This window comes from Salvelinus sp. IW2-2015, linkage group LG32, assembly GCF_002910315.2.
Source record: "Salvelinus sp. IW2-2015 linkage group LG32, ASM291031v2, whole genome shotgun sequence".
Taxonomy (NCBI): Eukaryota; Metazoa; Chordata; class Actinopteri; order Salmoniformes; family Salmonidae; genus Salvelinus; species Salvelinus sp. IW2-2015.
Window position 1 is genome coordinate 11,307,381 of NC_036871.1, and position 15,601 is coordinate 11,322,981.

Here is a 15,601-nt window from a genome sequence, read left to right on the forward strand (position 1 = left end):
TACCCCGGAACAACATCAGTATAACTGCTGAACAAAGTTTGTGAGGAGTAGCATGCACCATACTAAACTAAGGCCCTCGCTAAATAAATGCCATCTGACCAGCAAGGGGTTGTGTCCCAAATTACACCACATTCCCTACATAGTGCACTACTTTTGACAAGAGGCTAGAGAATAAGGTGTCGTTTGGGATGCAGTCGGTGATTTTGCCTCTTGTCGTATGGAGCATTAAAGTGCCTGCTGAATAGGACAGGCCATCTCTCTTTATACGAGGCGGTTAGTTAGACTAAACCTATTACAGCTCCTGTGGCAGGAGTCCGCTATCCACCACACAAGTCCAATTTGATTTGGCCGTCCCCCCATACTGCTTAGCTGTGAACAGAATACACACACACACACGCACGCACGCACGCACGCACGCACGCACGCACGCACGCACGCACACACACACACACGCACACACACCTTTTTCACCTTTTCTCTCCATCCTTTCTCATTCTCTCTCTTATTTGGGCCTACCTTTGTTTAGCAGTTAATTTCATTCCCCTATAGCTTCCAATTGGCTCCTTCACCCCACCCCCCCCTCCTCTCCCCTGTAGCTATTCCCCAGGTCGTTGCCATAAAATGAGAATGTGTTCTCAGTCAACTTACCTGGTAAAATAAGGGTAACAAAAATTATATCACACGCTCAACCTTGTTCTTTCTCTTCCACTCTCACTTCCTCTCTTGTATTGGGCCTGTATTTCTTTACCAATACATTTCATTAACTCCTATAAGACTGCTCAATCTCAGCATACCATCTCTTCCTTTACCTTTCTCATTAGGTAATGGCGCAAACACATGAGCTGTTAAAAACACTGTATGATGCTAAGTTTTCCTTTCTAACACAAGTGCCCTCACACCAAAAGGAAGTATTACAATCGAATTCTTTGTTCTTGAAATGGTGACTAGAGGAGAGGGAGAGAAACACAGAGAGAGGGTAACGGGAGAGAGAAGGATATTGAGCATGAGGTAGACAGAAAATGAGCCAGCCAGTCACCCACCCAGTCATTCTTAACAGCATTATATTCCTCTAATGATCAACCTTCCTTCTCGTAGTGCTCTCTACGTGAGGAACCCTGACACAGCAGATTGCCTTTCATGGCCATCATTCATATCCTCATCATCAGCAATTGCCACGTCGGCCCAGGCTACCACAGCTCCAAGTCAACCGGGGCGCCACGGCAACCCGGCTGTCCTCTCAGCCATTAACGAGGGGAGAGATAAAGAGAGGGAAGCGACGCTGATTAGCATATCAGACACGGAGAGAGCACAGGCTTCGACGGGCACACACACAGCCTGGAACACACTGATATCGACGCCACGCCAGACGTACACACACACACTGACCCTGATGACACATACAGAGAAAAAGTAGAGCCTCGGAATGCGCAAACACCATCATCTAGATGTGTATAAGAGACAGTCAGTACACAGTACACACACACACACACACACACACACACACACACACACACACACACACACACACACACAGATAAGAGCATTTGTTCACCTCTGATGTTTTTGTTTGTGTGAACCATTGATAGTTTTAAGCTACTACATGATGCTGGAATTTCCCCTATACCCAACCTAGCCAGTGAATGAAAGTTTACAATGTAGGTGCACAGGTCGAGAGAGAAATTTGAGTCATCAAGGTGACAGACAGTGACACATTCAATACCGCCTTGCACACTCTTGCCTGCATCTAGCTGATCTAAGGTGTAATCATTAGTCCAGTGAAAACAGTTGCAAACAATAGTTTCTATTGGACTAATTAATGTATGTTTATCCCCAATTAGTTCCCTTTGCTTCAAGTTTACTTTAAGAAACGTTTTAACAGAATCGGCAGAATGAATACACCCCTAATCACCCCAAACACAGTTCACTTTCATAGCAGCCATATACAAACAGCATGATCTCTTTGCTCTTTGTAGAATTTCTTCTCACATCTACGCACTATTCCTTGACCAGGCGAAAAAACCTTTCCAAGCCAAACCTTCATACCATAACCGCTAACTGCTAACTAACCGCTAACTAACCGCTAACTGCTAACTAACCGCTAACTACACACAGCCTACATCGTTGCCACCATAATAGCTAACGTCATAGTCAACATAGCAACTAAAACTAATGCGTTAGTAAACACGCTACAATCATGCAGTACAATGTACAGCAAGCAGTTAAGCAGTTACACCGTCAGGCCCCCGGTGGCAATAAATTAATAAAACCAAAAGCTTACCTTTACTTGGAAGATTTCCAGTGTTGGATAGCCATAGCCAGCTATCTAACATAGCATCCCTCTCTGTTTGAGCCAGGTGTTTGAGTAAGCTAAACTAGATGCAATATTTAACTTTTTGGGCGACCTGACCAAGCTCACATAGAAGTATGTGTTATAGATCTGTCATTATCATTGAAAGCAAGTTTAGGTAGTGTTAGATCTGTTCTATGTGCGCTATTTCTATGCTTCTCGTTCTTACGTTTCGTTTTTGCGTCTTTTACTTTCGGTTTTGTACACCAGCTCCAAACAGTTGACAACACAATATTTTTGGTTATGGAAAATATATTTCACAGCAGTTTAGATGGTACAATGATTCTCCACACTATACTTGCTTGTTTTGTCACAAACTGAAATGTTTTATATAATGCACCTTCAAGTGAAAGCGAAAAAAATATATAGCTAGCTCTCTCTCTCTCCCTCTCTTGCTTCTCCTTAATTTTTGAAGAAATTAAATTCAAGTTCAAATCTATTCACCTACTGTAGTGTCACCTAATCACCACATTTTATGCACTGCAGTGCTAGCTAGCTGTAGCTTATGCTTTCAGTACTAGATTCATTCTCTGGTCCTTTAATTGGGTGGACACCATGTCAGTTCATGCTGCAAGAGCTCTGACAGCCCACTTTCTGATTTTCTCAAATTTTGCATATGTTTGATACTGAATGTTATCCGATCTTTAGCCAAAACCTAATATTAGATAAAGGGAACCTGAGTTTACAAAGAACACAAAAAATGTATACTTATTTCATTTATTTAATTACCCAAATTAACAATTCCTCTGTGTGAAAAAGTAACTGCCCCCTTATACTCAATTACTGGTTGTGCCGCCTTAAAAAATGATAACTTTTTGAATGTTCCACCATTTTTATTTTTTATGAAATTCACTGAGGAGGATGGTCCTCCCCTTCCTCCTCTACGGAGCCTTTACACAAATGATACTTGCATGTGTCTCCGTGACCTTGCGGTCCTATATTTCAAAGGGGTTTAAATGTATGGTTGGGTGCAATAAATGTTTCTGTAGCCTAGACCGAGAGAGACAGAGAGAGAGAGAGGTTGAAGAGTGTGAACATGTGTGTGTGTGTGTGTGAGACAGATTAAGTGTGTGCGCGTGTGTGCGCCCGCATACACATTGTTGGATTCCATACTCACTGTACGGTGGTGGTGATGTGTAGCCGTCTGAGGCCTGCTGTGGGGAACTGGCGTGAGTTGATGTAGGAGACCTTGCCCATGGCTGTGTTGACACTCTCCAGGTCCTCTCCCTCAATCACCAGCACCGACTGGGCCGGGTTAAAGTGAAACTGCACACACAGAAGAACACATGAATCAACTGATACAAGAGGGTAAGTGTCTGAGTGTTTCAAACACACAATACGTGACCAAATATGTGGACACCTGCTCGTCGAACATTTAAATCCAAAATCATGGTCATTAATATGAAGTTGGTCCCCCCTTTGCTGCTATAACAGCCTGCACTGTTCCGGGAAGGCTTTCCACTAGATGTTGGAATATTGCTGCGGGGACTTGCTTCCATTCAGCCACAAGAGCATTAGTCATGTCGGGCACTGATGTTGGGCGATTAGGCCTGGTTCACAGTCGGCGTTCCAATTCATCCCAAAGGTGTTCGATGGGGTTGAGGTCATGGTTCTGTGCAGGCCAGTCAAGTTCTTCCATACCGATCTTGACAAACCATTTCTGTATGGACCTCGCTTCGTGCTCGGGGGCATTGTCATGCTGAAACAGGAAAGTGCCTTCCCCAAACTGTTGCCACAAAGTTGAAAGCACAGAATCAGCTAGAATGTCATTGTATGCTGTAGTGTTAAGATTTCGCTTCACTGGAACTAAGGGGCCTAGACCGAAGCATGAAAAACAGCTCCAGACCATAATTCCTCCTCCACCAAACTTTACACTTCGCAATATGCATTCGGACAGATAGCGTTCTCCTGGCATCTGCCAAACCCAGATTTGTCCGTTGGACTGCCAGATGGTGAAGTGTGATTCATCACTCCAGAGAACGAATTTCACTGCTCCAGAGTCCAATGGTGCCGAGCTTTACCCCCCTCCAGCCCACGCTTGGCATTGCGCATGGTGATCTTAGGCTTGTGTGCAGCTGCTCGGCCATGGAAACCCATTTCATGAAGCTCCAGACGAACAGTTATTGTCCTGTTGTTGCTTCCATAGGCAGTTTGGAACTCTTTAGTGAATGTTGCAACGTGCTATGCACTTCAGCCCTCGGCGGTCCTGTTCTGTGAGCTCGTGTGGCCTACTGCTTCGAGGCTGAGCCGGTGTTGCTCCTAGGGCTGTTACAGTGACCGTATTATTATCACACCGGCGGTCATGACGGCAGTCAAATTCCACGTGACCACTTAGTCACGGTAACCAAGCTCTGATGCTGCTGATTGTCGTTAGTAGCCTACCGAACGTGCTAACTGCCTGGTCCTCAGCACTCTTGTCCCTCTAATCACTCTGACGTCAATGCAAATGTAATCGAAAATCTAATCAAACACTTCATGAGGGCCCATTGTCGTGGAAATTCAGTACTGAGAGAGACTTGGTAATTTCTTCAATCAATCATCTTTATTTAATATCGATTAATTATCGCAATAATGAAACCGTCAGCCCAACAGTCTTGTTCTGACTGTTAGGCTGAGAGCCTACCCTTTACAGACAATTCACAGTTTATATAGCTGATACCAAGATTGCTTAGTCAGTCATTTCTAATCTTCCCATAAGCCACCTTGGTTATCTACACAGCATGGTGTTTTACTTAGTATCCCAGATACCAGGAAGATGAGACAATGAGGCATTGTTCTACTCCTCTCTATCCCAGTTACAACCACCGCACATCCTGTCACTGGAATGCCAGCTGTAGGTTTTATCACCAGGAAGCTAGAGTGGACGCCATAAAACTCAGAATTAGCAGGACAGAAATATCTCTCTGTTTATGTAAATAATTGTTACATATCCAACAAATAAGGTGAATACATAATTTTTCTGTCACACCATGAGCTCATGTTGTGCAACATTTCTATAGGCTGTCACGTTGGCATGAAGGATCGGGAGACAGGTGCAGGAATGTGTAATAGTTTATTTTATTTTACCCAAATTACGGCGTGCCGTGTAAAGGCACGGGGACGAAGACCAAACAAACACGTAACAAAAACACAGGGTTGAAACCCAAACAAAAGAGCGAGGGGTACCTTGAATAAGTAACACACGCGCACAATGATTAACACACGGGACGAGACCCGTAATCATCTGTGCAATCCACAAGGGCACAAAAGCCCAAAACACACAGCACAGGTACTCACACGCACCAACGGAAATAGTAACAATAATCGACAGCACCATGGGGAACAAAGGGCACATATATACAAATACAATCAGTGGGAATAGGGTCCAGGTGTGCGCAATGAAAGTTCCAGAGGGATCCGTGACATTGGCTATGCAAATGCAGAGAAAACAGAGTTTTGATGGCCTCTAATAAAAACAGGAGGATCCCATCAGCTTTCTATAGGCTAGGCCTACTATATTTATTCATCAACTTTCCTAACATGAACATTTTGCTTCACTTTCAACAGGAGTGTAGCCTACCTGGCTGGCATGAAAATGAACCATGGGAAAAGCATCCTCCATTCGCTATTTAAGTGCATAGATTACATGTTTTTTCCTCCGCATGCCCATGTTCCGAGACAGTCGCATGATAATGGTCAATTTCTAAATCAAAACTAATACCACACATATATTATTGAGTATATGTAAAGACAATATTAAATTAAGAATAGTTTGATGAGTGACAATATTAGCCTATCACTTGTGAATGATTTATTACCACTTGTGAATGTCGCCCAGTTTGAGCATTAAGGTAAGAAACAGCACACACCACTTTTTTTGACGACTTTTTCAAATCATAGTTGCACACCTCATGTATCCTTCCCAGCCCATAGGCCTATTTGTTTTGATAAGCTTTGTATCACAACTAAAGTGGCCAAATAACTTCTTAAAATGAAGCACATTAAAACCTCTTATGGCTGCAAGGTGAATATTGAAAAAACTGGAAAATATGTGCACATTTTCAAACGGCCTCCTAAGAAACTTTTTATTTTACAATATGCATATATTTACTACTGTTGGATAGATAACAGTCTATAGTTTCTAAAAAGGTTTGAATTATTTCTCTAAGTCGAACAGAAATATTTTTACAGCCATTTTCCCAGCCGAATTGAGTTTTCCAAAATGCGATGTGTGTCTTTAAGACCTTGTCTATAAAAGGTCATTAGACTTGGGACCGTAGAAACACGTACACTCCTTCATCAGGGTGTAATGCGGAAGTGAGAATTGAAAGCAGTCGAATATCTCGTCCATGGACTGAATAACACCACTTCTTGTGAGACCTGCGCAGTTAAAAAAAAAATTCCGGGCGCGAAGCATAATTTGGTCTCGGCTACTGGAAGAAGGTCGATAACGGTGAATATGATCTCTGACTTCGATATTATTTGATACATGTCACAAAATCATCCTAAAGTATGTTTTTTCAAATATACTTTAATTATATTATTGCAATTTATTCTGGACTTTAGATGTGATGAGACGGAAGAATTTTTTGAAGAAAGACAGATTAGCGCCGCAATGCTATTGTGCTTGCTAACCAAAGAGGGAAATAGTTCGTTCTGGACCCCAACTAAAGACTCTACTGACATTGGACCCCGTTACAACATTCTGATGGAATATCAACAAAGATAAGGACCCAATTTGGGATGCTTTTTCATATATCTGTCGAACTGTTGTATGCTAACTGTGCTAGGCTAGCGCTTGACTTATGCTAGTGTTGTCTTATGCTAGCTTATGTTGTTAGCTAATATAACGATATATTGTGTTTTCGCTGTAAAACACTTCAAAAATCGGAAATATTGGCTTTATTCACACGATATCTGTCTTTCATTACTATCCACCATATGTTTTCTGAATGTTTTATGAGGTGTAATTAGTAGTCGACGTTGGTGTATGTATTTCTCCTGGCTACTCCCGTCTGGATTCAGACTTTAGCTATGTGGTAGCATTTATGGTAGCATCAATGTAAAACTGATTTATAGCTAAAATATGCACTTTTTATGAACAAAACATAGATTTATTGTGTAACATGTTATATGACTGTCATCTGAGGTAGTTTTTTCTGGGTTCTTTAGGTTGGTTTTAGTTTATTTCGGTTGGTTTGTGCATGCTACTTGAATCATAATTCCATAATCATAATCATAATTCCACTTTTGTATTTGGTGGTGAGCTAACATAAATATATGTGGTGTTTTCTCTGTAAAACATTTAAAAAATCGGACATGTTGGCTGGATTGACAAGATGTTTATCTTTCAAATGCTGTATTGGACTTGTTAATGTGTGAAAGTTAAATATTTTAAAAAAATAGATTTTGAATTTCGCGCCCTGCACTTGCAGTGGCTGTTGTCATATTAATCCCGACGTCGGGATTGCAGCCTGTAAAGGTTAATCCGCTTTATAACCGGTGTAGAGCCTAACTGGCACACATAAGCAGCGCATGAAGTTTGGGGAAGATCATTTTCACCATAAAAATGCACCTTTATAAGAGAGCCAAGAGTGTGCAAAGCTGTCATCAAGGCAAAGGGTGGCTACTTTGAAGAATATAAAATATAAAATATATTTGGATTTGTTTAACCCTTTTTTGGTTACTACATGATTCCATATGTGTTATTTCATAGTTTTGATATCTTCCCTATTATTCTACAATGTAGAAAATACTAAAATAAAGAAAAACCCTTGAATGTGTAGGTGTGTCCAAACCTTTGACTGGTACTGTATAGTGTATCTGCGTGTGTTTGCCCCAGTGACTCACCTTGATATCCTTGCCCAGGCTCTCCAGTGAGTTGATGTCCAGTCCTTCCTTACAGGCCTGTAGACAGGAGATGACCTTCTGGGTCTCTATCTTGCCTGGCCGGATGGTCAGACCTGTCAGACTTCCCCGGAAGTACTGGGTGAACCGCGGGGTGGACACCTCACCACCTAGGGAGGACAAGAGGAAGGTTTTTTTGTTCAGTTCAAAGGTGCAATATTGTACAGTCAAGTGGTGGACAATGATTGTCTTCTCCTTAATCTGTTCTGAAAGCACAGTGCAATGAAAGCAATATGGAGCATGCCTCTATTATAATAGTAGGAACATGCTTTGGTAATTCTTAATTTTACAGTATTTTACTTTATTTACTTAGATGAAGCTAGAAATAACACTGTGGTAAAAGAGATGAACCGATATAACTTACCTTTCAACAAGACTAAGCTATTTACACAATGGCTAACACAGTTACCTTTGTTTTCGCATCACTTACTAGTAAGCCGAAACATCAAGTAAATACCAACTGAAACAGGATTGTGAAATGAAGACAGTAGCGTGACTATGGAAATGATAACCCGTTTTGTTTATCAGCTTCCATCTGCTCTCCCCACTCTTTTTTAAAAGTGACTTTCAAAACAACAAAATAAAATGTCCAATCTGAGGTAGATTTGAGCTCAGAGCAGAGGGACACTAGGCCTTCAATAAAAAAAACTAGCGTTGTCTTTTTGAGGCAAGTGTGTGTTTTTCTTCTTTGATTCACTGGCAGATGGTGCTGGCAGTTTGCTAGTCGTTAACGGTCCCCGAGCCGTGTCTCTTGCTGACATACTCAAGTGTTCTCGCCGCCGCCTGCACCAGCATGATTTTTTTGTTATTTTATATTTTCCCAGACAGATGTTATCAATTAAGTGTTGTGGCAGCGAAGCCCAGAGCGAGAGAGTGTGTTTTCAGGCTTATTTCGGTCTCGTCCCCCCAAAGAGGAGAATTTGAACAAGAAGACATTTAGCGTTTAGGCTTCAGTGCTAACATATGCTATTTTTACACACCTGGCTGCATAATATTTACACCTACAGTAAGAAAGATAGCAATTAAGTTCAAATGGATTGTTTGAACAAGTTGTATTAGGAAATTAGAGAAGGTTCAGGATTTTGTTTATGGTTAAGAGGCTCCTATCGCAGTAGGCCTGAGGCCAGCCAGAGTCGGTCTGCCCTAAACTTCCCCAGTAGTGACATTACACAGAAAAACTGCTTGTCTACTCTGCTCTGAACGGTGCTCTTCTTATGGAATCTCAATAAATGGTTTCCTCATGAAAATGGACAAAACAAACCATATTCTGTTGTTCTCGTCACAAGTCACACGTCTTGTTTTGCTTTGGACGAGCTAAGGTCAGGTCTGGTGCCTTTCATTCCTTGTGTCTCTTCATTACGTTGTTGATTGCGTGCAGGGTGGTTGGGGGGGGGGGGGGGGGGGGAATGAGAGAAAGGCAATCCTGTTCACTAATGGTCTGCAAAGTTATCAGTTGCAGCTTAGTGAAGCTTAGAGCAGCTTCATTGGGATGTAATAGCCAGAGAACTTGTACTCCATTCAGGCTGGCTTAATCCCTTCTTCAGGGCTTTCTCACACAATCACAGATTCATGGAAAGAGAGAGGGACAAGAGAAAAAAAAGAGAACTGCAACCAGGAGCCGGATGAAAATAAATTAAAATGACACCGAAATGCAGTTGACGTTGGACCTCGAGTGTGGCTCATGCGATTCAGCTGTATCCATCTGTCCCCCAGCTAACACATTTATATAATTATTATTTTGATCATAAAAGCGATGTTAAGTAGTGCTTCTTCATTCAAATGGATTCATTAGTCCCCTCTTTTCAAGCGGCTGGAATTGACAGCCTGTGTTTCCTGTTTGATGTCTCCAAGCTTGAGCCTCTTGAGCCTCTCTCTCTCTCTCTCTCTCTCTCTCTCTCTCTGTATCTCTCTCTCTCTCTCTCTCTCTCTCTCTGTCTGTGCTCCTGCTACAAGCATTCTTAGTCTTAAGTTTGGGAGTGTTTAATCACTGTCCTGGACTGGATAAGGGAAACTGACTCATCCCTATGGTAACAGGCAAGGCATTCTGAAACATAAAATACTACGTGACTACCTAAAGTCCGAGTCAATTGAAACCAATAAGCAGTTGTTTCTGAGATACGGAAAACCACATGATTTATTCTTGTGCTGTGAGGAAACATGTCTAAATCAAAGGAAAATGATGTGACTCCTCCCCCCTGTTCCTTCCCTCCCCTTATTTTACAGTAAAAAATACAGAAATTCTATAGGTACGCTGTGCATTTTAGGACAGCCTCAGAGTCACAAAGAGTGGGTATGGACACCGGACCCTATACAGGAGTCTATAATGACCTTGCCAGCAGGCACCCACAGTCAGCTGGGTGTCAATTGATGAGGGATGGATGGGCCAATCGTCGGTCACCAGGTAGGGTTCGTAGGTTACGCCATCTACGAAGAGCATCACGGCAGGGAACTCCACGTTGATCACGTAGTAGTGCCACTCCTTATCACAGATCTGTAAGACATAGGGACATGCTGTTAGCATTGAGTTAAACCAATGAGCTGTGTAGCTCTGGGTTTGTTGAGAAGTTAATTAAGCACAGTATTTGTGTTTATTATGGATCCCCATTAGCTGCAGCCAATGCAGCAGCTACTCTTCCTGGGGTCCAGCAAAGTTAAGGCAGTTATACAATTAAAAAAAACATTACAATACATTCACAACAGATTTCACAACACATTAAGTGTGTGCCCTCAGGCCACTACTCTACTACCACATAATCTATGTGTACGTGTGTGTATGGTGCATATAGTATGTGTGTGTGTGTGTGTGTGTGTGTGTGTGTGTGTGTGTGTGTGTGTGTGTGTGTGTGTGTGTGTGTGTGTGTGTGTGTGTCTCTTCACAGTCCCCGCTGTTCCATAAGGTGTATTTATATCTGTTAAAAAAAAAAATCAAATGTATGGCTTGCATGAGCCGCCTTGCTGCCCTGTTCTGAGCCAATTGCAATTTTCCTAACTCCGACTGAACAGTAGTCCAGGTGCGTCAATACTAGGGCCTGATGGACCTGCCTTGTTGATAGTGCTGTTATGAAGGCAGAGCAGCCCTGTATTCTTTACAGACTTCTCCCCATTAGCTAATGTTGTATCAATATGTTTTGACGATGACAGTTTACAATCCAGGGTTACGCCAAGCAGTTTAGTCACCTCAACTTGCTCACTTTCCACATTATTCATGACAAGATTTAGTTGAGGTTTAGGGTTAGGTGAAGGATTTGAAATATTTAGGACTATCTTATTCCTTGCCACCCATTCTGAAACTGACTGCAGCTCTTTGATAAGTGTTGCAGTCATTTCAGTCGCTGTAGTAGCTAACGTGTATAGTGTCGAGTCATCCGCCTACATAGACACACTGGCTTTACCCTTACTTGTGTAAGGGCTGTGCTTGTTGAATTACTTCCCTATAAGCGTGCTGAAAGTCTGTTGTCAATTTGTTTACTGTAAAATAGCATTGTATCTGGTCAAACAAAATGTTTTCCAAAAGATTACTAAGGGTTGGTAACATGCTGATTGGTGGGCTATTTGAGCCAGTAAAGGGGGCTTTACTATTATTAGGTAGTGAAATTTATTTTCCTTCCCTCCAGGCCTGAGGACACACACTTTCTACTAGGCTTAAATTGAAGATACGGCAAATATTAGTGGCAATATCGTCTGCTATTATCCTCAGTAATTCTCCATCCAAGTTGTCAGACCCTGGTGGCTTGTCGTTGTTGATGGACAAAACTTTTTATTTTTAACTCGTCCACACTCACTTTACGGAATTCTAAATTACAATGCTTGTCATTTGCCAAAATGTCTAAAAACCTGTTTTCGCTTTGTCATAATGGGGTATTATGTGTAGATCGATGAGGGGAAAAAACGATTTGATCAATTTTAGAATAAGGCTGTAACCGTAACAAAATGTGGAAAAGTCAAGGGGTCTGAATACTTTCTGAATGCACTGTCTACTTGAATGTCTAGTGTCAGCATTTGTTGCTGGAAAGTTTGCTAATGTTGCCACAATCTTGCCACAATGAATGACGGAGCGGACTTTTCTAAAGCGCTCCAAAGCTTTTTACTATCATTCTTTATGCCATTTATGTTTGTTTCATAGTGTAGTTTCTTCTTATTTTTATTCAGTTTAGTCACATTCTAAATTTGCAGTACGTTTGCCAATCGGTTGTTCAGCCAGACTTATTTGCCATTCCTTTTGCCTCATACCTCTCAACCATACAATCCACAGGGATTTAACAGTTTTTACAGTCATTTTCTTAATGGGTGCATGCTTATTAGTGACTTGGATAAGCAATTTCATAAAATGTGTCAAGTGCAGCGTCTGGTTGCTCTTCGTTACACACCACGGACCAACAAATATTCTTTACATCAACAACATAGGAATCACTACAAAACGTATTGTAAGACCTCGTATTCCCTATTTTAGGCCCAGCCTCTGGAACTTTGGTTTTCCTAGAAATGGCTACTGTATTGTGATCGCTACATTTCTGCAACATTAGTAAAACTGTGATCAATACATGTTGATGATTTCCTTCCTGTGCTGTTTGTAAATACCCTGGCAGGTTGACTGATAACCTGAACCAGGTTGCAGGCACTAGTTACAGTTGTAAGCTTTCTCTTGAGTGGGCAGACTCATGAAAACCAGTCAATATTTAAATCACCCAGAAAATATACCTCTCTGTTGATATCGCATACATTATCAAGCATTTCACACATGTTATCCAGAAACCGACTGTCAGCACTTGGTGGTCTATTGCAGCTTCCCACCAGAATGGGCTTTAGGTGAGGCAGCTGAACCTGTAGCCATATTACTTCAACAGTATTTAACATGAGATCCTCTCTAAGCTCAACAGAAATGTGGATCTGAATGTAAACGGCAACACCTCCACCTTTGTCATTTCTGTCTTTTCTGTAGATGTTATAACCATTTATTGCTACCACTGTATTATCAAAGGTATTATCTAAGTGAGTTTATCTAAGTGAATGTCATCTGTTACTAGCAAATTATTGATTTCATGAACCTTGTTTCTTAAGCTACATATGTTAATGTGGGCTGTTTTTAGCACTTTTCTGTGATGCTTGATTGTTTTCATTGGTTTACTGGGAAGCTTAGCAGAAGTAGACATGCTCATGTTATTTATGTTAGTGAAGGGTGAGCTGCACACAGTGGACTTCCTACTAGGGCACACCGCCTCAGTGCTAACAGTATAACTCTGGTCCATAGGCACATGATTACTGCATACAATAGCTGTGGGATCAGCAGAGGCATCCAGGGCAGTAAGAGGGACATACATTAGGTTACTAACATTGTGTCTTCCAACGCCCCTGGTGTAATGTACATATGCTGAGGCATTATGACAACTCAGCGACACAATGGTAGGGATTAACTGAGCTGGGCTTGGGTCGTTGATAAGTCATTGTCTCAACGCAGCCGTATAATGCTGTGAAAGGATCCAGGAACACAATTGATTTGGGTGGATGTTTTCCTAGAAGTAGCTGTAACAGGGTGAAAATTACCCAGATACTGGGAAGCCATTTTAAAGGGGAACATCACCCACTGATTTGGCCTGATTTTTTTGGCTTGTGTGAATGATAATGCACCATGTCTATTGGCTGGTTTGTTACAGTGTTATATCTTATTGAATCCAATGAAGTATACGTGTGTGAATGTGGCCAATAGACATGGTGCAAGCACTTCAAAGTTGGTCACATCTATGGGAACTGTGGTTAGTGCACTTGCCTTGGGAACTGATGTTTGTGAGTCCTTAGTTTAGCCCCACAAATTCATTGCAATATCATAATAATGCACCTGGGTTTCACACTTTACTATCTTTCATATCACTGTGGACAATATTTCATGAATTAACTACTTGCGGTTATCATGAAGCCCAAATCCAATAACGCTTGTTTGGCAGTCTCCCTCCCACGCTCGGTAATGAAAAACACATTAAACTTAATTCAGATTCATCCCGCTCCCCTCTTGATCATTTGTTGTCTGTTTCAGGGTAATTAATTAAGTATAACTTTAATGAGTCGCTCATTAAGGGAACATGGATTTACGAGCGTCGAGTCAGGGGACCGTCACAAAACTTTTTCATCAAGCCTAAAACACTCGCTCACCTTTGGTGGTTCAGTCTCCCCAGGAGCAGAATCAAAGCTTGTCAAATCCAGCCCAGCAGTCCGTCAAGCGCCAGCCAATCGAAAGAAAATTGACCCAGCTCAGCTCTTATAATAGTGTTCTGTTCCCCCCCTGGTGAGTATCTAGTGCTGAGACAGTTCCAGGGAGAAGTTGGCCTAGATCGCTGATCTTGGATCAGCTTTCAACTCCCCAACTGGGAGATGTAACTGTCAGGGGGTACATCGCAAAACTGACCTTGGATTAGAGGTTAAAGGGAGATTGAGTTACATGGCTGAGCTCTATTGTGGAGGGAGATAACTGTCAAATAGCAGTACTATATGATTGGAAATGTCTAGTAGTTCACACTGCTCTGGATAGAAGCCCCCAAGCACAAAGCTAGGATCAACCCATTATCATTAGGAAATACAACACAGACATTGCCTTAGATCAGAAGTTGAGGGGTAACTTCATTCTATTATATGAACTATACGGAGGGAGATTGCTGTCAAACAGTCTAACAGTGTGTTTGTAGATGTCTCCCTAGTGCTCTGAGGGGTTTATCATTCAAGTAATGCACTCTCATGCTGCTACTGATTACCAGTGAGCCATGAACAACCTCTCCCCTCAGTGCACAATGCAGGCAGGAATGGCTAACTCCTTCCCTGATGCCTCGCACACTCAGGAAGCCTTTCATGCTCACAAACTTGAGGCATAATTTTAAATGTTTTTTTGTATTTTTTAAATCAGGGTGAGTAATACCGTATGAGGTTCCTCGCTGTCGTTAAACAATGATACATAATCCAGGTGGCCATAGGTGTGCTCGTATGCCTACATACAGATGTCGGACCTTAACTTGATCACTCTTTAATCGCAGAGAGTTTTCCTGCTGCATCAGGGAATTCGAATGAGCTTCGTGATTTAGATAAATTCTCTGAAAATGAGCAGTTATTTTTCTCTCCATGTGGGGGCAGTCGAGTCATTGGGATCAGGCATGCTATCAAAATAATTTTCTCTCTCGCTTGCTCAAACGCTAGGCCTAGGTCCTATTACTGCAACATTCAAATGTACAAAAATCTATCTGGATTGCAGCCATACACATCAACACCTAAACTATAGCCTACTGTGGCCTATGAACATTAATTGCCTATAATAATCAGATGTAAAGACAAGATGAAAAGGACAATAGCGAGGTAGAAAACCACGCAGCAAAAAACGCTGCCCATGAT

General features: G+C 41.8%; 1 protein-coding gene across 1 annotated transcript in view; it reads right to left on the bottom strand.

Annotated features, from left to right (window-relative positions):
- LOC111956859 (calsyntenin-2) overlaps window positions 1-15,601 on the bottom strand; it is a 299,496-nt gene that overhangs the window by 8,497 nt on the left and 275,398 nt on the right. Inside the window, exons 9-11 of the mRNA XM_023977530.2 lie at window positions 10,562-10,724; window positions 8,177-8,343; window positions 3,465-3,613 (exon numbers count right to left, since the gene is read on the bottom strand). Coding sequence (XP_023833298.1) covers window positions 3,465-3,613; window positions 8,177-8,343; window positions 10,562-10,724 — 479 coding nt within the window. The remainder of the gene's footprint in view (window positions 1-3,464; window positions 3,614-8,176; window positions 8,344-10,561; window positions 10,725-15,601) is intronic.